General features: G+C 38.7%; 2 protein-coding genes across 2 annotated transcripts; one reads left to right on the top strand and one right to left on the bottom strand.

Annotated features, from left to right (window-relative positions):
- Positions 1-1,948: 1,948 nt before the first annotated feature.
- On the top strand, positions 1,949-22,843 carry CA2 (carbonic anhydrase 2). Its single transcript, XM_007535347.3, has 7 exons — positions 1,949-2,379; positions 3,511-3,708; positions 10,664-10,782; positions 11,529-11,621; positions 12,784-12,846; positions 18,539-18,694; positions 22,037-22,843. The coding sequence occupies exons 1-7, from the start codon at positions 2,346-2,348 to the stop codon at positions 22,154-22,156; spliced, it is 783 nt and encodes a 260-aa protein (XP_007535409.1). The 5' UTR covers positions 1,949-2,345; the 3' UTR covers positions 22,157-22,843.
- LOC103124619 (S-methyl-5'-thioadenosine phosphorylase-like) lies at positions 17,684-18,314 on the bottom strand. The gene has a single exon (XM_060199360.1). The coding sequence runs from the start codon at positions 18,297-18,299 to the stop codon at positions 17,727-17,729; it is 573 nt and encodes a 190-aa protein (XP_060055343.1). The 5' UTR covers positions 18,300-18,314; the 3' UTR covers positions 17,684-17,726.
- Positions 22,844-24,156: the final 1,313 nt, after the last annotated feature.

Genomic DNA, 24,156 nt, shown 5'->3' with positions numbered 1-24,156 from the left:
GAGAGAAAGGGGAAACTGTTATAAGTACTTGGTGAACAGCACTTCCAGAGATACTGAATAATCAGAATATGCCTTTATTTCATACATATCAGTGAAGCCACAAGATAACTTCATGACAATCAGAGACAAGAATTCCAGCCTTTCTAATAGCCTGCTACCTTCATGGAATCTTTAGTGCCCATGTTACATTCCTAGGCTTTGTACTCAACTCTTAGCACTTAACCAACCTTCTATCCCCAGGGCCTACCGAAGGATCTCATAGCAACTGCAAGTCCCTCTCTTTCTGAGTTAAGTAAATACTTAAAAAATATGCTAAGAATACAGGTCCAAGAAGGATTCAGAGAACCTAGTGGGGGTTGTATTGTTATGTGGGAAACCGGGGAATGCTATGCATGTACAGACTATTGTGCTTACTGTTAAATGTAAAACATTAATTCCCCAGTAAAAAAAATGAAAAAAAATGAAATACCATCACAAAGAAAAAAAATACGCTAAGAATCAAAATCATTTTTTTCTGGGCTTCATGATAGAATTATAAAAATAAATAATAACAACGAAAACCTATACCTTGCTTCTCCAATTTTAACTCTAATACTATTATAACTCCCAAAGGTCACAGACAGCACAGGACATAAAATTCTTGCTTTTCTGGTGTCAACGACCCTTCAATGAAACTGTCTCCACCTTATCTATGATAAGGTGCAGTTCTACCCTATCTTTGAGGTTTAGTGCCTCTGGCTCAAAAAACTGTTAGATACCTTCTTTCTAAAATAAAAAGGAAGATTAACACATTTAGATAAAAATGTTTGAATATGTAATTAACACTTATGTCAAAGAAGTCAAATATGTATTTATAAAAAAGGAGCCCATTAAAGTGTCAGGCAGATGGCCTGCAGATTATTCATAGTTACCAACTCAACAATATTCTCTGGGATTTTTTAAAAGTAAATTTACGAGGGGTCGGGTGGTAGCACACCTGGTTCGGCGCACATGTTGCAATGTACAAGGACCCACCCGGGGTTCAAGCCCCTGATCCCCACCTGCAAGGGAAAAGCTTAGCTAGTGGTAAAGCAGTGTTGTGGGTGTCTCTCTGTCTCTCTCCCTCCTGTATGACCCCTCCCCTCTCTCGATTTCTGGCTGTCTCTGGCCAACAAATAAATAAAGGTAAAAAAAAATTAAAGTATATGAGAGTATGCGGGGAGGAGAGAAATCGCTATGTGGTACATGCTGGGCTGGGAACGCGTAGAGAGTCTCAGTATTGAGTTCTACCAGTCAAGCCATTTCCCTAGCGTCAGGAATTATTTCTTAGGCATGCTAGACACCAAGTTTCCTTTGCCATCCAGGAAAAGTTCTCATTTCTTTGCAAGAAATTCTTTTCCTTCATTGGATTCAGTTGAGAAAAATGAAAGTGTAGATATTTTGGTTGTTTTAAATCAGTATGCACCGGCTGTAATGTCACTCCCCCAAAGTTATTTCTTTTTTTAAAGAGAAAATGGAAGGCACGAGGAGTAGAACATTTCATTTGATACCCTGATAGAAAACTTGCAACGAAATGCAATCTCCTATGCTAAGAAGCCTCAGTTTGGACTTGGGGAGAAGATACTGACTGCACAGCGCTTCTCTTTTTTTCCGCTTTATCCCACATTAGTCCAGCAGGGGTCGCATGTCTCTCAGCAGCCTAAACCTCTGGCTTCCCAGTGCCTCTAGGACCGTATCCGTATTTGCCCCAAGGTCATAGCTCCTAACCGAGCTTGCAGCCCTGGGCCGTGCACAAGAGGGAGGAAGCCTTAGGGGCGGCAGGCGCGGGTGGGTTAAAGGAGGACGCTAGGGTGGGGACTGAGGCTAGGGATGTTATCACAATGGGGTCGGGGGATGAAAGGCGCCGGGGGCCGGGTCCCCTGCTGTCAGCACCACCACCCAGGAGGGGGATGGGGTGCGCGTAGACGCTCGGGAGCCCCAGTCCGACCCAGAAGCCCGGGAGCCTCTGAGCTTGGAGCCTCGTCAAACCACCAGCGAACCCACCGGGGCGGAGGGCAGCCGGCGGCGGGAAGGGAGGTCCTGAGCCCCCGCGAGCGCCCGCAGAGACGCTCTCCCCTCCTCCGGCGCCTCGCCCGCCGGGCCCGCCCCCAGAGCGGGGAGATCACCTCCGCCCGTCACCTCCTCCTCCTCCCCCGGCCGCTCAGGTCCACCCTGGGCCCCCTCCCCGGGCCGCCCCCGAGCGCAAAGTTGGCGGGAGCCTATAAAAGGCAGTGGCGGCGCGACCCGCGGACACACGGTGCAGCCTCCCCAGCGGCCACCGCTAGATAGACACCAACTCCTACCCTGCCCGGACCAGCGGCGCGACCATGTCCCATCACTGGGGATACGACCGGGACAACGGTGAGTGCGGGCGGCGCGGGCGCTCGGGGCCCCGCACACGCGCATCTGCTGTTTACCTCCGCGGAGGGGAGGGAGGGAGCTTCCCGCCCCAGGTGCGCCCGGGGCGCCCGCCTCGGCTCCGGCCCTGGGGCGCCTGCCCGGCCCGCTCGCCCCCCTCCCGGAGGCCACTGTCGAGGAATCCCCGGGTCGCGCGGCTGCTCGCAAGGCCCGGGGGAGGAGGAGGGCGGTGCGTAGCCTCAGGACAGCCTCTTCCAGATGCGCAGTCCCAGACCCTCTTGCTCCCACCTAGGAAGAAGCCAGGCAGGATTATAATAGACAATTATAATAGAAGATGTTCGTTGCTGATCCCAGGGAATTGGGGGGTAGGGCTGGGGGAGGTCGGTCCTCAGCTACACTTCATTCTGAGCACCACCTGTGGCTAAAGTCGGCAGCGTCCTTTGTCCCGGGACGTTTTTCCTGGGCTGACTTCTGAGTTTTTCCCCTTCATCATTCCCACTTCTAACCTTCAGTGGGTCACCAGGAAACGAACTTTATCATGGCCACAAATCTGGGTTCCTTGGAACTAGCAGATGCAAGAAAAAGGTGCGTCTGGCTTATCCAGACCTTTTCTTTTCTTTCCTTTTTTTTTTTTTTCGTGGGGGGGGGGGGCAGAGGGCTTCCCTGGAAGTGGGAATCCTGACATTTAAAGGAGGCTTATCCTGGCCTGATCAATGGTTCTGTCTACTTTTATATCCAGGCAAGAGGACACGAGGAAGGAATCCCGACTTGCTTAAATTCCCAAATCCTAAACTTAAGAAGTCCTAACATTAGTGTCTACTCGGTTTCAATTAGTGCATTTAAGTAAAATGAGTATGAGGAAAAAATAGTCCTATCTATATGGGGCTCCCATTTTGTTCCATGCGCTTTGAGTGTATTGATTCTTACTCACTTAACCATCTTTAGAGGTTAAGTGTTGTTATTTCCCCACAGTACAACTGAGGAAACTGAGGCACACAGACTTTATTGTTTTCTCAAAGGTCAATCCGCTGAGTGGGAACCAGGCATGTTGGTTCCACAGTCATTGACTTTTTCTAAGGGCGCGGATGTGTCCTTCCTCACACTGGGGGATTTACAGCTCTCTCATCACCCTAGGACCTGAGCACTGGCATAAGGACTTCCCCATCGCCCAAGGAGAGCGCCAGTCTCCTATCGACATCGACACCAAAGCAGCTGTTCATGACCCTGAGCTGAAGCCTCTGAATGTTAACTATGAGCAAGCCCTTTCCCGCCGGATTCTGAACAACGGTCACTCCTTCAACGTGGAGTTTGACGACTCTCAGGACAAAGCAGGTCTGTGATCAAGAAATACCTCTGTCATAAAAAGCAGTTTAAATACTACAGTTTGTTTCAGTACATTCAGGTGTCCCTGCTGGTAATCTTCATTAGGTTTTCAGACTGTTAAGAAGTAGGCTAATTACCTTGAAGTGGCTGGAAACCATTTCTCCCCCTTCCAAGATTCTTAGTTTCTATGTAGGGCACAGAATAGCTGTGAGATCCCTGTGAAAGTCACAAAAGTTTCCCTGGCAATAAAGATCAGCTGCGGTAAATTTTGCAAACACAGCTTTTAGAATTCTTTCTGAAATATTTGTTTACCAGAAGTGGTGCCTATCTAATAAGCAGTTCGAAGTGTGTTTGTGATCTTATAAATAGGAGTAAGGGTTCAGTCCTATATGAGTCATGCACATCACCATGAGCCCAGACTTCCATGGAACTGGAGGAAGTTTCAACTCTGAGATAACCTTTTCCCTTTCTCCCTCTCTTTGTCTAAAAAAGTCAGCCCAGAGTGGGAAACTGAGATGTTGACAACATTAAATAACAGTGAGAAGAGTGATGAAAAACTAATTATTTGAAATACTGAAACTCTTGGAAACATGGTATTTTTTATTTTGTTTTTCCTCTGCTTTTGGCTAGTTTGATGAAGGTGAGACAAACCATCCTTGTTTATAGGTGGCAGTTTGTTTCACAAATGAAAATGTTTTAAAAACAGTGAATATATTGGCCTGTTCTTGACAAAAAACAATTACCATAACTTACTTGTATTAGACCTACTTACAAGATGCCTATTGAGTATTTCTTTTTCTTTTTTTTTTTTTTTTTCTTTCCCCAGTTTAGAAATAGGAAACGTCCTCTTTCAGACACAGTAGACCTTTCCTGCCTGCTGGTTGATTTAATTGCCTGTGCTCTATTTTCCCAAATGCTTTTCTCTGAACTTCATTGAGTAAGTGGAGCTACACATTGTGTGTGGTGCCACCCAAATTGTTTATCCTTAAGAGGGGAGAGAACCCTCTCAGGTAGTGTGGGAATGTGTGGCATTGATGAAAAAAGATAAAGAGAACATTCAATAATGCTATCATAATTTGGAGTTGGTGACCAAGAATACTATATACAAGATACCCTTTTTCATTCAACTGCCCGTTCATTGAATTCAGTACAGTTTTGAAAAACCTCCTCCTTGTAAATTTTTTGACACTATACATAGATATGTATATTTAAATTCTAATATACCATGAGAAGTTTAAAGGACTTGACAGTACTGAACATATAAAAAGAATGCCATAAAATTTCATGTTTTGTTTTTTGAAAATCCAAAGAAGTTTAACAACTTCAGTATATAGTTAGAACCCCTCCCCCCCTTTTTTAAAGAGATAATGTTTCAGTGTTGACCATTAAATATTTGTTTTCAATGAATGTAATTTGTATCAACTATTCACTACCTTGGATGCTAAATAAAATTGGATGTGAAGTCCTCTTAATCAACAGGGAAACAAAGAGCTAATAAATAGAACCAAAGGAGGGCGCATCCTATGTATTCATTATTAATTTGTGAAACAGATGTTCCAGAAATATTATTGAAAAGTAAATTTCAGCATGGTGTCAGCTAAAACTGAGTTCAACTATCAGTTCTGCCACCAGCTAGCCCAGTAGCCATGGGAATTACAGTGATTTAACCTCTCTAAAATTTTAGTTTTCGTAAATGTAGAGTGTCAGCATCATCTACAACAGATAAGATTATTGAATTAGTATTTAAAATTTTGAAATTTACATGTCCCAAACATCCCTAATATATTAAACTATATGGAGGCTAAGATGATGTATCCCATGGAGTGCACATGTTATGATTCACAAGGACCTGGGTTCAAGCCCCTGGTCCCCTGCAGGAGTGAAGCTTCACAGGTGGCAAAACAGTGCTGCAGGTGCCTGTCTTTCTTTCTCTCTCCCTTTCTGTTATTCTTTTCCTTTTCAATTTCTGTCTCTATCAAAAATAAATTAAGTAAAAATAAAATATTTTTTAAAAAGTTTAAAAAAGAAAATATGTACTGCTTTCATATGACTGCTATTAAGTGTTATACCACAAGCACATCAAATTCTGATGGGTTTCTACTTGACAGTAACTAATTTGAACCATCCGGAATTTTCCAATTATTTTGTCTTGTTGAATAACACATCTATCTATTATTCAAGTCACTCGTCATGTTTAGATTTTGAAGCCAAAAGGTTGAGATAGGGACTTAAAACCCAGGTCTTTGGAGACACAGGTAAATTTCACCTAGTTCTTATAGGTGAAATTAAAAAGTCCTTACTGATTAAATGCAAGATAAACCAGGTGCCATGAGGGCAGCTTTGAGTCCACACTCTTTAGCTGTCTCCCTGGGGCCCAACCAGGAGATGCCTAGTGCAAGAAAGAAAGGCACTGAAGTAATAGAGACTGAAAGTCACTTTGAAAAGTGCAGCAAGAAGTGGCCCAAGGAACTAAGGAAACATGAAAGAGGCTTAGGAGTTGGCCAGAATAAGTCAGGGAGAACTTTCCAGGGTAAATAAGACTGACATTGAAGCTTAAAGAATTTCTTTGTTTTAGGAGGAAACACAGTAGGTGCTCTACACAGGCAAAGAAGTCTGCTAAAAATAAGGTGAAGAGTGAATGTTAAAAAAAAAAAAAAAAAGCCTGCTCTCCTTACATGTGAACAGCTCCTTTGTGATTTTATCCATGTTGATTCAGCATTTTTAGTTATTTTAATTAAACAATGAAGCATTTTTTAGATTGCAGAATATATTAAAGTTTACCAAAGGAAAATAAGTCAGCGGAATCCACACACACACACACACACACACACACACACACAACTGGCAAAGAAACACCTTTTTTTTTTTTTCATTTTTAAGGATCCTAGGATCTCAAGATAGATCAAACAGTATACTCTGCTTGACTAACCATCACTTCAGAATGGAAGCTGAATCTTCAAATGATAGCCATATTAATATTTATTGAATCATACCATGTTTTATAAAAACGAATATAATTTTCAGCATGCTTGTGTCTAAAAATAATTTTAATATTTTGGTAACTTAACTTTTTAAATCAATTGTTTAACATTTCCTTTTATTAGAAATCATTTTTGTGGCATTAACATATTTAGATAACCCTTTATTCTTATGTGCATTTAAATGTTTGGTTCATGTATATTTTTTCCTCAGTGAGATTTCAGTCTTTAAGAACTCATATATTCAGTACTCAAATTTAGCGCGAATGTTATTTTATGCCCAAATTTACATACTTGGGTATCAGAAAGTCAGCTGGCAGTGCTTATTGCTGTTTTTAAGCCTGGAGAATTCTTTTAAATGTGAAATCAATAGGATTTAATTAGAAGCTTAGGTTAAAGCACTCATCAATCTTCTAAATTCCTTTAAAAATAAGCCCATTTAATTTAGTGAAAAAATGTTAATCCTGCTAGGCTTTTTTTTTTTTTAATGATTAAAAAATAACTCTGCTTGAGATCTTTTATTACTAGCTTTATTTGGAGAAAAGTAGTCAAACTATTAACTCTGGCTAACTTATTAACTCCTACTAATTAGTTTAAAAATTTTCTACTTTATCGCAAAGTTAGAAGCACAGCCCTAAATTCTTGGGTTAACCTATATAAAACTTTCATATCACTTATTTCAGAATATTTTTTTGTTTTAAAAAAAAGTCGGGAAGAAGCTGAGATTATATGTGCCCATTTCAGGCATACCATTGTGTGATATGATGAAAGGATTTTCATGCAGGAGACTTACTTTGATTTTTAGAGGCTTGCTTTTGAAGCTTTAAATATTTTCCTTCCGCAGACACTATGTTAAAAGGAAGTATAACAATAACAGATGAGAGGGCTTGTCATACCATTCTGTTATTGGTGTGGGCATAATCATAGGTATCTATAAAACTGGCCAAAGCACTCTAAACACTGTATTTAGTCAATCTCATATCAAAAGAGCTTTCTTAAAAAAAAAAAAAAAGTGCATGTAATTGCCACATACTTGAGCATAATAACTTCTCTTCTTTTGAATGCTAATTGTGTTTACTTTCCTTAAAGAAACAGATGAATATTTCACCACTTTAGAAGAAATGAATGTGGGCAGCTTTTTTCTGAGGTCTTGTCTACAATGAAATACCATTTTCTTTAGGCGATAGGCCTAGACTTGGCTCTTGCTAAAAATGCAAAACAACAATAGGTGATTTAATAAATTTAAAATTAGCCATGTGGACGATTGCTCACCTGCTAGAAATGCTTGGTAGTTTCATTTTGTTTTTCGAGATTTAGTTGTTTGTATCATTAACAGGTCATCACTAAGAATTACTGAAAATAGTTTATGTGCATTTTATTTGGTTTACTAATTAAGTGTATCTTTATGTATTGACCAAGTGATTAGGAAGGAAAAACAATTAATTGCTAGGCCAAGGAGACAGTGAAGAGGTAGTACACCAGATTTTCTTGTTTGCTGTGGGTTCAGCCTCCAGTACCACCATATGCTAGAGTTGAACACTGCTCTGGTGTGTGTGTGTCTCTCTCTCTCTCTCTCTCTCAGGCTTAAAATAAATCATATAATTTTTTACTGTTTCATTGCTTTCTAATTTAATATTTCAAATTAACTTTATTTTTAATAGCTTATTTTTCTAATCTTTATTTATTATTGGAAAGAGACAGTCAGAAATTGAGAGGAAAGGGCATGGTAGAGAGGGAGAGAAACAGAAAGATACCGACAGCCCTGCTTTACCACTCATGAAGCTTTCCCCCTGCAGATGGGGTTAGGGGGCTTGAACCTGGGTCCTTGTGCATTGTAACATGTGCTCCACCAGGTGTTCCACCACCTGGCCCCTCAAGTTAACTTTAAATTATTAACTTGTCTGCTTTTAATTTGTACAAGTAGTCTAATTTATCTGAATATTATTGAGGTGACTCGTTAATTTTCACAAATAATGTCACATACATAATTTTTAAGAGTATATAGGAAGGCAGATTATATTTGCTTGTTTTGTGCAGTATACATAAACTGTATAACTGATAGCTGATCATAAAAATTAAATTTAGTTAAATTTTCTATTGATATTTGGTGTAAAATCAAGTGTTAAGAGACTTGAAAAAGATCTCAAACAAACAAGCCAGCAAAAACCCAATTTATGGATTCTCACCCCTTGTGTGACACATTTCTACAAATCATTAATTCTCCAGAGCCCCCACTAATATGACTGTTTTAACTGAGAAAAAAATATAGTCAGAAATTTCATGTTTTTAAAAGTCATTTTTGCAGAATAAAAATGTTTCCTTTTTTGGTGAAATAGTTAAGAAATAGTCAACTAGTTGAAGACTAGAAATGCTGCTTTATGTAGGATTTCATACCCTTCCCCAATTACAATGGTGGTCTTGTCAGAATATATCTAAATTCCTATTTTTAAGTAGGTCTATAATCATACACCATTTGTAAGTTTTTCCTTGCATTTTTTCACTATTTTTGTTTTCTCTTGTACTATTATAAGGCAGTACATATGCCTACTGATTAGGAGGCAAAGAGAAAGGCCCTACTCAGATATCTCCAAGCCAGCTTTACCTTCTGTTTGAATAGATGAATACTGTTACCATAGAAGCATTTTTAGGTGAAGTTAAGTCTATACTTTGTCTCTTTATTTTGCATAGCAAAAGTCAGTTTAAGCTCATTCTTTAGTGGCAATATAAACTATAGCTACTGAAAAATACTTACAGCAGGTGTTTTTAATTCCAGTTCTAGAGAAATAAGGTTGAGATAGTAGGTCAAGATTAATTTTAAGAGCTGCCTAGTATTTTGGTTAAATTCCATTAATGTATATGTTTTGAGAAGGAGTATGGAAACGCTTTGTGAAGGAAAAGGGAAAACAATAATTTCTTATTATTTAAACTCTCTCAAGATGAAACTAATATCTATAATAATATAATAATCTATAGTTAGACTAAGGTTTAACAATATGATTTCTGGTATTGATTTTATTGTAACAGAACTATGTAAATAGTAGAGTTATTACAATTATCAAGCGATAATTTTTAAAGTTAGAATTTTATATTCTTGTAGATAATAGTGTACTTTAGTAGATAATCAATACATTTCACTTGAAATGGTTAATAACCAGATGTAGACATTTTATAGATTAGGAGATTAAGATCAGAGAAGCCAAATTCAAAGCAGATTGGGGGAGGGGCTAGTTAATAATAGTCATGAGCCCAGTTCTACAGAATTTGGGAAGCCCGTGTAAGGAAAATTAATTTTATATAACTGCAAAGATCAAGGGAATGCTTACTGTCCTAGTATATGAGAGAATAAGCAGAGTTGACCATAGGGTAGGCACTGGGTGCAGGAGAAGAGGTTTCTGAGTTTATAGGTGTGCAGTAAGCTATCCCTGGCTTGAAGCTGCACTTCCTAAATCATTCATGGGATAAGTAGCAGTTTCTCTTAAAAGTTGCTTCTCTAAAGAATAGGAAAGCTATCAGGGGAGGGGATGGGATACAGAGTTCTGGTGGTGGGAATTGTGTGGAGTTGTACCCCCCTTATCGTATGTTTTTTTTTTTTTTGTCAATGTTTCCTTTTTATAAATAATTAAAAAAAATGCTTCTCTCTACACCTGAAACCACGACTCCAAAACAAATCCAGAAGAGTATCAGCGTTCTCAGTAGACATATATGGGGAAATTTTCCATCCTTCAGCCAACACAAGTGAGGGAAGGAAGAACCAACTGAAATGATTTTGTTTAGCAGTGTAGACTAAACTGAAGTCTGTCTTTATTTTTTACAGAGCAAAAATGTTGTTTCAGGCAGAAATGTATTATAAAATAGGACTAGAGATAATAATATTTAGTAGTGTGTACCTTGTGCATATATATTAATAAGTGTATACTTATATCCACATGCACATATGTATATATATATATATATATACATACATAATATATATTTTTACATTTTAGTGCTGAAAGGAGGACCTCTTGCTGACACTTACAGGTTGATCCAGTTTCACTTTCACTGGGGTTCCTCTGATGACCAAGGTTCTGAGCATACTGTGGATAAAAAGAAATATGCTGCAGAGGTAAGTGATGCATTTTTCTTCCCAGAGAAACCATGTAAATTGATATTTAGCATCAATTTGAAAAGCCTAATATTGTAAATCAGACTCAAACCCAATAAGCTCTTTTGTTTTCAAAGGACCCTCATATTTATTTGCTTCTTAAAATCTTAGTGATAGTGTGATGATTGCTGTAAAACTTTCTCTGATATCTTCAAGGACATTTTTTGAAGAAAAAAAATATATTTTTTTTAAGTAGAAGGGTTCTGTCCTAATACAAATCTAGAAATAAAATTCACCTTCTCTTAAACATATGTGTCTCTTTTGGTCTTAGAGTTGTGGACAAAATCACTGGCTATTATATTCAGTAGTGCATAATTAGTGCATAATGTTTGTACTGTGGCCAGATGGTGGCACACCTAGTTAAGTGCTCACATTACAGTGTTCAAGGACCCAGGTTCAAGCCTCTGGTCCCTACCTCCATGGGGAAAGAAGCAGGGCTGCAGATGTCTCTCTGTTTATTTCCCTCTCTATCTCTAGCCCCTCAATTTTTCTCTGTCTCTAATAAATAAATGAATAAATAAATTAAATATTTAAAATAAATGTTTTTACTTAAAATTGTCCACATTTTCAATTTCCTTAGTTACCTCTAGTTATGAAGAAAAGATCAATGGGGAAAAAAAAAGGTCTCTAGGCATATATTATATAAGTCATTGATTGTTTATGTATTTGTTCTTGCTTTGTTTTGTTTTTGTCTCCTCTGGCTTTAGCTTCACTTGGTTCACTGGAACACCAAATATGGGGACTTTGGAAAAGCTGTGCAACAACCTGATGGACTGGCTGTTTTGGGTATTTTTTTGATGGTTAGTTGGTGTTCCAACCCTTCCTTCCTTGTTTTTTAAAAAAGATTGGTCATACAGATAACTCACGACAAACAGAACATTGTATAAAACTGACTAGGCAGAACCTTTGCACCCTTACTATCTGCGGGTAATAGTCAAGATAGAAAACAAAAGGACAATTTAAGAAGTACTTATTAGGTACCAGATATACGGAAATATGTGTATGTATTTGAATTATGAGATGAGAAAAATATGTACTAAAGAGAATGAGAAATATATTATAATTTAATGTTTAACAATGTTTTCACTGATCCATAAGGATCAGTGAAATAGTACACTTGGGTGATGTGCTATTGCCAAGTGGGCATCCCAAGTTCAAGCCTGTCCTTCACCTCGCTGGAGGAAATTTCAGTACTGTGGTCTCTTTCACTCTCCCTCTTTGCCTGGAGTGGTAAAGCTCTGCTGATCCAAAAAAAAAAGTTTGACTTTAAGCTAGATAATACTATATCTTGCTGGACAGTGTTAAATTAAGGTCAAGTTTTAAAGGGATAAAGGATGATGACTTGACAGTGGTATATGCCAGACAGTACTGGGTATACATGATGTTAACTTGCCCTCTGAACAGTTGTACAACAAGAGAAGAAAGGTGTAGATTGAAGATACATAGATCTTGACATATGTGTGTATGTGTGTGTATATACAAGTTTATATACAATCATCTAAAGGAAGCATGGTGAGGGAGATAATATTACTGAGCATGTAATCCTGACACATTGCAAAATGGGAGGCATTTAAAGTAGTGGGAAAAATGCCAGTTAAATGACTGAAAAGGAACACAGGATTCATGGGACATTTAAGAGGCTAGGAAAATAAAAAAAGTTAAGGAGAGAACACAACAGTATAAAATCCCACCAGAAGATTGAGGTTATTACTGGAAGAGTGTCCTTTGCTTTGCTAGTTGAGGGTTACTGGCAACATTTGAAGGGCTTGTTTCCAAGAAACTTCAGAAATAAAAGTGGATGGAGGTGAGCAAGAGTAGCTAAGGAAGATGCCAGTGCAATTAGAAACACTGACGGGTGGCACTTAGCAAGTTGTAGATTTCAGTTTACCATCTGAAGAAATTTTATTATAGAATTGCCCAACAGTTAGGTTTTAGTGCCTTCTTTCTTGTATTTTTCCATAGGTTGGCAATGCTAAGCCAGGTCTACAAAAAGTCATTGATGTGCTGGATACCATTAAAACAAAGGTAAAGTTGAATTTTCTGTCTCTGTAGAGTACCTCTTTCTCATACCCTACCTAACAAAATGCTTTTGATCAAATGAGTAGTCTCTATTTGATAAATGGTACTTTTATAAGCAGTTAATTAAGAGACAATATTATTTATGTATTAACTTGGCTTTATCCAAAAGTTGATCCTAATGTTATTTTAACGTTCAGATTTGCATTTATTTGATACAGCTTTCAGATGATTTAGATATTCACATGCAAAAAGTCAGTGAATCTTAAGCTTGCAAATGGAGCTCAAAAACCATTTGGTAAAATTACTCACTCTTTCATACAGCAGATATTTATGGAGAATTTACTATGAGTTAGTGATTTTCTTATATAGGAGATATAACTGGGGGGAGGCAGGCAGTGACACACCTGACTGACTGCACATATACTATATAAAAGGACCCGTTGTTCAAGCCCCCAGTCCTCACCTATAGGGAGCATCTTCATGAACAGTGAAGCGGTACTGTAGTTGTTTATCCGTCTCTTTCCCTCTTTCTCATCTTGCCTTCCAAATTTCTCTCTGTGCTATCTATGAACTTAAGAGATTCAGTGGTGAACATGACAAAGACGGCCATGTTTCACATGCTATGAACTTACTTTATTCATTCATGCTATATTTAATTCTTTTTAAAATAATATAGTCATTTTTATTTTATTTAAAGGGTAGAGAGACAGAAGCTGAAAAGGAAAAGGGAGATAGAGACAGCTGCAGCACTGCTTCACCACCTGTGAAGATTTCCCCTTGCAGGTGGGGACCAGGTGCTTTAACCCAGGTCCTTGCGCATGGTAATGTGCTCTTACTCAGGTATGCTACCTCCCTGCTCCACTTAAATCAATCCCCCCACACACACCCCCATCACTGACCAGCTCTGGTTTATGGTGGTGTGGCAGACTGAATCTGGGACTTCAGAGCCTCAGGCATGAGAGTCTCCTTGCATAACCATTATGCTATTCTACCCTGTCCCACTTAAATCAGTTCTGAGGCACAGCTTCATCAAGGCCATTGAGCATCTCCTTAAACACTATAGTTACCAGTGAAACCCAGGCTTTGAGTTATGGTCAAATTAAAGTAGCATTCAGGTTTTGAAAGACTCACCATTACTCCTAGCTTAATTCTCTGTATTGTAGAGTACTCTAAGCCTTATCTCTCCTCTACTTGACCTTATTTTCTCTCTCTTTTATTTCTTAAATCTTACTATATTTATTTATTATTTATTGGATAGAGGTATCCAGAAATTAAGAGGAAGGGGGAGATAGAGAGGGAGAGAAACAGAAAAACACCTGCAGCGCTACTTCACTTGTGAAGTTCTTTCCCCCTGCCGGTTGGGCCCGGGATGGGAAGGGCAGGGCTATAGAACCCAGCTCCTTGTGTACTGTAATGTGTGTGCTCAACCAGGTGCACCACCACCCAGCTTTGGACCTTATTTTCTCTCTAATAAACTTCCACCTGCCCCCAGACTAGTTATCTTTAGTTTCTGCTAAGTATTCTTATGTGACAGCTTTTTTTCTTTTTACAACAACCTTGTCATTTTCTAGTGACCCATTGCTGTTTGCATTTTCTATTTTAAAAGCACAGTGAACCTATGGCTTCTGGAGGCCATTTTTATTTCTTCCATTTCTTTTCCTCTTTAAAATTGGAGAGGGGAGATAGATAGGTAGGGAGGGGGGAAAAAGACACCTGCAGACCTGGTTCAGGGCTCTTTGCGTGTGGGGAGTGGTGACTCAAAGCTAATTCCTTGCACAAAGTTAAATTGTGTGCCACTGCCTGATCTCCCCCCATCCCCGTATACAATTTTTTTTTAAACCTAGTTATCAAATAGTATAGTAAGATAATCACTTCCTCATCAGCTATACCATGTTTTTGTTAATGCAGTCTAAAATCATACTATTTCGGTGGTGACGGTTTCACTTTACTATTAATGTCTATCAAAATTCATTTAATGACCTATGTAAAGGATAATTTCTTTTTTTTTTTTTAATTTTTTATTTAAGAAAGGATTAGTGAACAAAAACATAAGGTAGAAGGGGTACAACTCCACACAATTCCCACCACCCAATCCCCATAATCTCCCCCCTCCCATGGTAGCTTTCCCATTCTCTAGCCCTCTGGGAGCATGGACCCAGGGTCGTTGAGGGTTGCAGAAGGTAGAAGGTCTGGCTTCTGTAATTGCTTCCCCGCTGAACATGGGCGTTGACTGGTCGGACCCACTGAGACATTGCCATGTGAAAATGATAGATTATCTCGCTCATGTCTTCACATCTGTATTTCCAAATCAAATGTTTTCTGTCCGTTTTTGTATCCTGATCAATGTGGAACTTCTCTTCAGAAAGTTCCTATTTGCCTGTGAAATAGCTCATCTAGAGAGTGCTCTGCTTTGCCATGTGTACAACCCAGGCTTGAGCCTGGCTTCTACTGCATTGAGGGAAGCTTTGGTGCTGTGGTCTCTTTCTTTCACTCTCTCTCTCTCTGCCTATGTGTCACCCTATTTTTCTCTAAAATGTAAAAAATAAGATAAAAAAAACCTTAACTTTCAGGATGCTCAAAGAAAACATACCTATTACCTACTTTTTTTTTTTTTGGTGGTAGGTAACTGATTTATTTTGTTGTTTACAATTAACAGCTTACTATGTTGAAGGTAGTGTCAGAAACAGAAATACACGGACTCTATAAAGACAAAAATATGCCACTAAAAGACCATGTTACAGGCCAAGGTGAAAACCAAAACAACTCTGAGGGTAAAAAAAGATTTCCTAATAATAAAAGACAATATACATTCTTATACTAATTTAAAAAATGCGTGACACAGATAATGTGTGTTAAGTCTTTTAAAATTGTCTAACATCTAAGATGACCTATTTTAAACATCCAGCATTTCTTTAGTTATTGCAAAACTCATGTATTGATTATACTATGATGGTCTTTCAAAACGATGGACTTCAAACAAAGCTTTGGTTATTATTAACATTTTGCAGTTTGCTTCATTATCAGAAACAGTGCATTAAACAACTAGATTGTTCCTAATCCACTTTTATTCTTAAAAAAACTTTACTGTTTGACCAAATACAATATAATAAAAGACTATATTTACTTTTCCTGGTCTTTCTATATGTATACATGTACAATCTGAAATCAAAATTAGCACTTATACATCCATTTTAGAGTCAACAATTCTTTTTTTTATTAGTGACTTAACATTGACTTACAGAATTATAACAGGGGTATAAATCTTCACCACCAGCATTCTGTATACAGGGGTATAAATCTACCACCAGCATTCTGTATCCCCATTCCCTCCATTGGAAGCCATAGTAGTTTTCCCAAGATTGCAGACATGTATTGACTATTATTTTTACAACTATCTGTACATATTTGTTCTTTTTTTTTTTCTCCTCTGGTCCTGCCCTCTTTTCCCATCCAAGTCACACCCACATCAATTACTGTTTCCAAATGTCCTTTCTTTTTTCCTCTTCTCTGGTCATCTTCCCCTACTATTTCTCCTCTTCTGGAAGTATGGAACAAAATTCTTTTTGGGGTACTTAAGGTAAAAGTTCTGACTTCTGTAATAGCTTCTCTGCTGGACATGGGTGTCAACAGGACAATTTATACCCCTAGCCTATTTCTGTCTTTCCCTAGTGGGACAGGGCTCTGGAGAGGTGACACATTGGTGAGGTCATTAGGCCAGGGAAGTCAGGATGGAGTCATGATATCATCTGCAACTTGGTGGCTGAAAGGCAGTAAGACAGGAACCAAAAATTAGGGATAGAGTACATGAAAATAGGGATCTCAAGGTAGAAAGAAGCTAGAAGTCTATTTTAGGTATGTTCCTTGAGGCCCGTGACTTTTGTCGGTTTTCTTGAGTTTGATAGCTAACATGGAAGTGGACAAAAATATTATTTGGGAAGATGGTGTGAGAGTTAAGAATAGGGCTAGAAAGCTGGATTAGAGCGTAGAGTAGCTTTCAAACATGAAACAAACATGAATAAAATTAACTGTTTACCCCATCAACCTAACTGAGGGCCCATATATATTCATATTTAGCACAGGAGCATGTGTAACCGCTGAATCCTTGTTGGTCTGAGCTCGCAGTTCATGGTCAAAACTGGGAACATTCTAGGCTGCACTCATTTCAGGACCAGTTTCCTTGGAGTGGCAGGGTAGGATGATCCAGCCTCTCTTCGGTACCACTGCTAATTTATAGGGAGGACAAATTCCTGGAGTGGCCCACAAGAGGGCTAATGATGACGTTCCTGATGGAAGCAGTGTCACCAATTCTTTAAGACATCAATACTGTTTAAACGTGATTCAGTAGGTTGTCTTGCAGTCCAATTAAGAGTTAAACCATCATTTACTTCTGATTTAATATTTACATTGCTGTAAATATTTGCTACTACAGTGAACACTCTTCTAAACGTCCTTCTTTATACATACTTGATATATTTTATTGATAATCAGCAGTATTTTTAAGCCTTTTGACTTATTTTACCAAACTGTCTGCCAGAAAGACTATACCAATTTACATCAATAAAAAACCTAAGCATTCCATTTATTATTTTTTAAAACAAATTTAATGGAAGAAATGTAAAACGGTGAGAGTTCTCCCCCATGACCCCAAAATGTGAGACTCTTCTCATTTGTTTGTTGGCCACTGCTTTTCTTCTGTTTCTTGAAGCAACCTGAGTTCTTTGAAAGGCATCCCTGATACATGCACTGTTTTGTTGAATGAATGGTCTTCCTTTGTGGACAAGGGCATGAAAACTGCCTGTCTTCTCCATGGTTTTTGAAGTGAAACACAAGTTCCCAACATGCATGGGATTAGAAAGTCATCTTATCTTCTGAGCAAGCATGCTATTTTAATGTCTTGGTAATAAAACAGAAAAGTGGGCCATATTCTTCAGGTTGTGGAGAGTTTCTGACCATTCCATGGATCCTATCTGAAGTATGGTAGTAAGGAGTAATCTTTTGGCTTTATTTGCATTTTCTTTCAGGGTCTTTAAGACCCGGTCCACTGACACCGCTTCTTCATGCTCTTTCCAGCAATCATAATCAGTTGCCATGGCAATACTTGCATAGCAAAGTCCAGCCTCCTTAGCAAGAACCACCTCTGGCATGGTGGTCATGTTGATGACATCTGCTCCCCAGGTGCGAAACATGAAGCTTTCTGCCCGGGAGCTGAAACGAGGTCCCTCAATTGTGACCATTGTCCCTTTTGAGTGGCACCAGAGTCCTAGCTTCTTAGCTGTCTCTATAAGGACCTCTCTTGTTTTGGGGCAGAATGGTTCAGCCACTGGAATATGGCAAACTCCTCTGGCACAGGAATGACTTCCATCATAGAAGGTCTGAGCTCTTTTGGTGGTCCTGTCAATGAACTGGTAGATGACAACAATGTTACCAGGTTGGATCTCTTCCCTCAGGGAGCCACACATTACCTACTTCTTATCTTCTGTCTTTCTCTGCCTTCTTCTCTAATCATGGGACAGGGCAGGCAGGGTAGATAGCATAATGTTTATGCAAAGAATCTCTCATGCCTGGGGCTCAGAAGTCCTGGGTTCAACCTCCCATGCCACCAGAAGCTAAGAGCTGAGCAGTGCTCTGGAAAAAAAAGAAAAAAGAAAACAGATCTAATCATGGTACATTTTTAACCCTTATGTTTGCCGTGTTTCAGGGTAAGAGTGCTGACTTCGCTGGCTTTGATCCTCGTGGCCTTCTTCCTGAAAGTCTGGACTATTGGACTTACCTGGGCTCGCTGACCACCCCTCCTCTCCTGGAATGTGTGACCTGGATCGTGCTGAAGGAACCTATCAGCCTTAGCAATGAGCAGGTCAGATTTCTAACTAGAGCTTGCTTAGGAAGGTGGAATAATTTGACCAGGCAGAAGAGCTTGGCTTTTGGGATTTAATTTTGCTGCTGCTGCTGCTTCTGGCTATGGAACTGAGGTTTGCAACAGTGCCTAGAAAATAACTCAGCATTCAGATTTGTCATTATTGTCCATAGTATAGGCAGTTTGTTTACCTAACTTTTGCATACAAAAAAAAAATCTGAGACCCAAAATAATGAGATTTCATATTTAAGGTTACATAGGTATCAGTGATAATTTCCAATTTATTACTGATTACATAAAGATCATTGTAATTTTATCTCATAATATACTTGAGAATTCTGATAAAGGTAAAAGTCAGACCTTGGAGGAAAAGTATCTTTGAAGGCTCATTACAGCTTAGACTAGTGACTTACACAATTCCCTAACTCCGCATACTATTTCATTTATGATTTTCAAGTTGTAAGCACAGTAGGAGCAAATGCAGATGAACTTTTCCTATACTATCTCTACTTGCATAGTTGAAATGTAGGAAATGGATATTCCTCAGTAGAATCCAGTAGAATCTGGACTTTGGGGACAAGTGGTGGCACACTTGGTTGATCACACAGGATACCGCACACGGGACCCTGGTCCTCAACTGGTTATGCTTCACAGGTGGAGAAGCAGTGCTTCAAGAGTCTTTCTTTCTCCCTCTCCCTCTCTGTCCTTTCAAATATAAGAAAAATACAATAAAATAAATTAAAGCAAAAAGCCTGCTGAGGGGGTCAGGCTGTGGCTCAGTGGGTTAAGCGCATGTGGCGCAAAGCGCAAGGACCAGCATAAGGATCCTGGTTCGAGCCCCCGGCTCCCCACCTGCAGGGGAGTCGCTTCACAGGTGGTGAAGAAGGTCTGCAGGTGTCTATCTTTCTCTCTCCCTCTCAGTCTCCCCTTCCTCTCTCTGTTTCTCTGTGTCCTATTCAACAACAAATGACATCAACAGTAACAGTAATAACCACAACAACAATGGCAACAAAAGGGGGAAGAAAAAATGGCCTCCAGGAGCAGTGGATTCATGGTGCAGGCACTGAGCCCCAGCAATAACCCTGAAAGCAAAAAAGCCTCCTGGGTCTCAATTCTGAATAAATTTTCTATTTTTTTGTCACTCACTTATATTTTATCACTCCAGACTAACTTTCAGATGGGGAGTGGGGGAGAGCAATACAGGAATAAAGGGAACCTTTATTCAGTACAGTAAGAGTCAGGCTCAAATGTGGGTTTTTCACATGGCAAAGCAGTTACACTATGGAAGTGAGCTACTTTGCCAATTCAGATCTTGAATAATTTGAGGAGAAAGTCACCAACTAGCAGGCTTGAAAATTTCAGCTAGGTAGTTGTAGTTTTAATATTTTAAAATTTTATTTTTTTATACGTGGTAGAATGACATATGAGAGGAAAAGAGAGAACAAGTACAGTACCACTCTCTATTAAATGTGACATGGGGTTGACCCAGGAGCTTCACATGTGCAAGTCCCGAGCGCTCGCAGTTGAGCTACTGCCCTAGTTACTCAACGGAGGAGTTATACAATTTTTGGTTTTGGTTTTGTCTTTCTTACTCCAAGCCTTGCACATATGCAATTTCGCCACTCCCAAACTCTTTCCTTCTTTCTTTCTTTCTTTCTTTCTTTCTTTCTTTCTTTCTTTCTTTCTTCCCTTCTTTCTTTCCTCCTTTCTTTCCTCCTTTCTTCCTTCCTTCCTTCCTTCCTTCCTTCCTTCCTTTCTTCCATTCTTCCTTTCTTTCTTTTTCTCTATTGCACTCTTTAGCTCTAGCTTGTAGCCATGCTACCTCCCAGGCTGTTTTTTATGAAGGAGAGAAAAAGTGGGAGAGGCAGGACAGCATCATCAAAGCTTTCCCCAGTCTCATGTGATGCCAGCTCTTAAGCCTAAGCTGTATACATGGAAAGGTACATGTGCTATCCAGGAGCTGTCTCTTTGGCCTTATAGTGTGTTTTAAATTTACAAAAGCTCCTATAGTACTTTAAAATTAAAATTGGTATCACAGAAATTTAAAGCTATGACTTACTGTAGTGTACATACAAGTTGAATTTTTTTTTAATTTTGCAGGATAGCTATAAATTGAGTGAGGAGGGGGGAGAGAAAGAGAGACCTGAAGACCTGCTTCCCTACTCAAAAAACTTAAACGGGCGGCCGGGAGGTAGTGCAGTGGGCTAAAGTGCACATGCTGCAAAGCGCAAGGACTGGTATAAGGATCCCAGTTCAAGCCCCCAGTCCCCTACCTGCAGTGGGGTGGATTCACAAGCGGTGAAGCAGGTCTTCAGGTGTCTATCTTTCTCTCCTCCTCTCTATCTTCCCCTCTCTTTATCTCTTTCTGTCCTATCTAATAACAATGACAATGATAGACAACAAGGGCAACAAAAGGAAAAAAGTAAGCTCCATGATTCATGGTGCAGGCACTGAACCCCAGCAATAACCCTGGAGGCCAAAAAAGAAAAAAAAAAACTTAAACCTTGGTCATTGTGGTGCACTGTATGTAATGCTTCTGTTCAGCTGGGTATACCACTGCCCAGCCACTACTTGTTGATTTTTAATGACGTACACCTGGAATTTTTTTTAAATTTTTATTTATAAAAAGGAAACTGACAAAAAACACAGGATAAGAAGGGTACAACTCCACACAATTCCCACCATCAGAACTCCATATCCCATCCCCTCCCTTGATAGCTTTCCTATTCTTTAACCCTCTGGGAGTATGGAGCCAAGGTCATTGTGGGCTGCCGAAGGTGGAAGGTCTGGCTTCTGTAGTTGCTTCCCCACTGAACATGGGTGTTGGCAGGTTGATCTATGCTCCCAGCCTGGGTAATGTAAAGGATTTAAGAATTGAGCTTGGGTAGACTCATACCTATGTTTCTCAATATCTAAGCAGAAATGTCAACTGATCCCTTAAACTCTCAGGTTTACAGACCCTGGATTATCTTAATTGTACAGATGCTATAAATCATCTTCCCTAAGAAAACATTTTCACTTAGATCAAGAATTCTTGTTGTAAATCATCTTGGAAATATTTGGTAAATGTTTCATGCTAATTTTAAAATTAAAAGAGGAAAATATAAGTGCACTGAAATTTTTCTCCCAAATAACATCAGTGATTTTTTCTGTCTTAAATACATACGTATATAATCTAGATGTGACTCCCTAGCTATTGGGAGTCAAGCTGAATTTCATGTTTGTACATTGATCCATGGTACTGTGAATATTGGGGACTATATATCAAGATATAACATGAACACATAAGCGAATACTGTTACGAAACTTTTAACTTTCCAATGTTTTCATTCTGTTTTTTAGATGTTGAAATTCCGTAGCCTTAACTTCAGTTCACCAGATGAACCTGAAAAACTGATGGTGGACAACTGGCGTCCAGCTCAACCTCTGAAAAACAGAAAAATCAGAGCTTCCTTCAAATAAGATGGTCTCAGAGCCAGTGTCTACATATAGTGATTTTGAATTTTCCTCTAGCTAAGCACAGGATGTTGGTGAATTTTAGACCCTGCTGCTTTGTGTCTGTTTTTCTAGACCTCTCCTCTCTTACTTGATGTACTTACTAATAAAATGTGAACAGCTAGGCTAATTGTCAAGCATAATGAGTTGCTGTGACTAGTGCTTTGCTTATAATAGTTGCCTTTTTTTTTTTTTTTGTATCAGAATATAATATAAGGAATAGGAAAAAAGGAGTCTTGACCTGGTTCACAGCATGTGGAGTGGTGAGCATTACAGTTGTTCATTAAGATGCTATTTTTAAAACATAGGGAAGTAGGATGATTGAATGCAAGTCTGTATCATGAGGTAAACTGAGCTGCATAATCTAAATCAGGTAAAATTACTATGATTTTATGTAATGTAAATCAGATGAAGCCAATGTTTATGATTTAAAGAACTTATATTAAAGAACAATTTTAACTCATATATTTATAGCAGTGTTATCTTAAATATAAATTATGTTGTAATTTAGTGACTTTTAAATCACAGAGATATAAATGAAGTACTATCTGTAAAAATTGTTATAGTAGTGATACAGAGTATATTTCCATTCAAATAATATATGATAATAAATATTGTATTTTAGATATATTCTCTAATAAAATTTGGAATTCTGTTTTGAGTTGTTTATTCTGAGTAGTGGGTAGCAATGAAGGGGGAGATGCCTACTTTTATAATGCATATTAACTCAGTATTAATAATAATAACCCCTCAAAGTGGCCTCACTCAGAATTAAAGGAATCTCCTTTGAAGGAAAAATACTAAAGGTCATTTACTATTTGCTAAGACTTTTCTTTCTTTTTTTTTTCCTAGAGCACTTCTCAGTGTTGGCTTATGGTGGTGCTAGGAATTGACAGATGGGGCTTTGGAGCTTCAAGCATGAAAGTCCTATTGCTTAACTATTTTGCTATCTCCTTCACCCCTGCTAAGAACTTCTTAAAAGTACTTTCTGAACACACACTCACGTGAATATCATGAGAAACCTATAAGGGTTAGTCCTGTGAAGGATAGAAGTGACTATATTAAAAGAAGCAAAGTGGGAGAGGGGGCATACTGAATCATTTATTATCTGCTCCTGGATCATTAAAAAAAAGTTCATTTTAATAAAATAAGATAGTTAATAAGAAAGATGTTGAAGTCATAATTTAACTCTTAGAAAGTATTTATTTCAAATGGGAAAAAATATGAATAGTGAAATAAATACTTCCCTCTGTTAAAGGTACTCTGGAGTTAGGTTTTGTGCTTGAGCCATGAACTGTTTGGCTACTGAGTTGTTCTGACAAGTTAAGTTTAACACATAACTCAGGTTCTACACATCAGGGAGTGTACTACTTAAGACAAAAATTTCTACTTAAGACAAAATTTCTAAATTTATGCTGAGTTTTGAGTCCTTGCATTTCTCCACCTCTAAGGTGTTAAAACACACACACACACACACTCAAACTTGAGATAATGGCATGAGGTAATGTCTGATATATAGAAGATAGTAAGAAAAAAATACATATTTTTGCCTTCTTGTGAGTCTGTTAACAATAACAATAACTTTCTTCAGTGTTCTGGGATGGAGATTCTCCTTTAATCTGTTGTTTATCACTTTGTCTTAAATAGAATTCTGTATGAACCAAAAGAAACTTAGCACACTGATTCCAGGTGAAATAGTGAGGGTTTCTCATAAACATAAAATAGAGTCCATTTTGTGCATTTTAAAACACACATGGATCCAGTGCAATCACTAATACTCATCAGGGGAAGATACAAAACTGAAAAGTAGGTGACAGGGTAGCAAATAGCAAAGGCTGAAGTAATAGAGCCACAGGCAAGACAATCTGGCAGCATCTAGAAGCAGAAATGTGAAAGAAGTATCAGGGACTCTTCCCTGTAATCTTTAGAAAGAACCAGCCCCTCCTGATCTCTTAATTTTAGCCCAG

The sequence above is a fragment of the Erinaceus europaeus genome, chromosome 1, assembly GCF_950295315.1.
Source record: "Erinaceus europaeus chromosome 1, mEriEur2.1, whole genome shotgun sequence".
In the NCBI taxonomy this organism is placed as follows: domain Eukaryota; kingdom Metazoa; phylum Chordata; class Mammalia; order Eulipotyphla; family Erinaceidae; genus Erinaceus; species Erinaceus europaeus.
The sequence above is the reverse complement of the archived record's forward strand: the minus strand, read 5'-3'. Positions and strand labels throughout refer to the sequence as shown.

Bases quoted from the DNA above. Each gene is read 5' to 3' on its own strand.
- CA2 (XM_007535347.3), top strand. From the start codon at position 2,346: ATGTCCCATCACTGGGGATACGACCGGGACAACG. The intron at 2,380-3,510 runs GTGAGTGCGGGC...TCATCACCCTAG, and splicing joins GGGATACGACCGGGACAACG to GACCTGAGCACTGGCATAAG. The intron at 18,695-22,036 runs GTCAGATTTCTA...TCTGTTTTTTAG, and splicing joins TCAGCCTTAGCAATGAGCAG to ATGTTGAAATTCCGTAGCCT.
- LOC103124619 (XM_060199360.1), bottom strand. From the start codon at position 18,299: ATGTGTGGCTCCCTGAGGGAAGAGATCCAACCTGGTAACATTGTTGTC.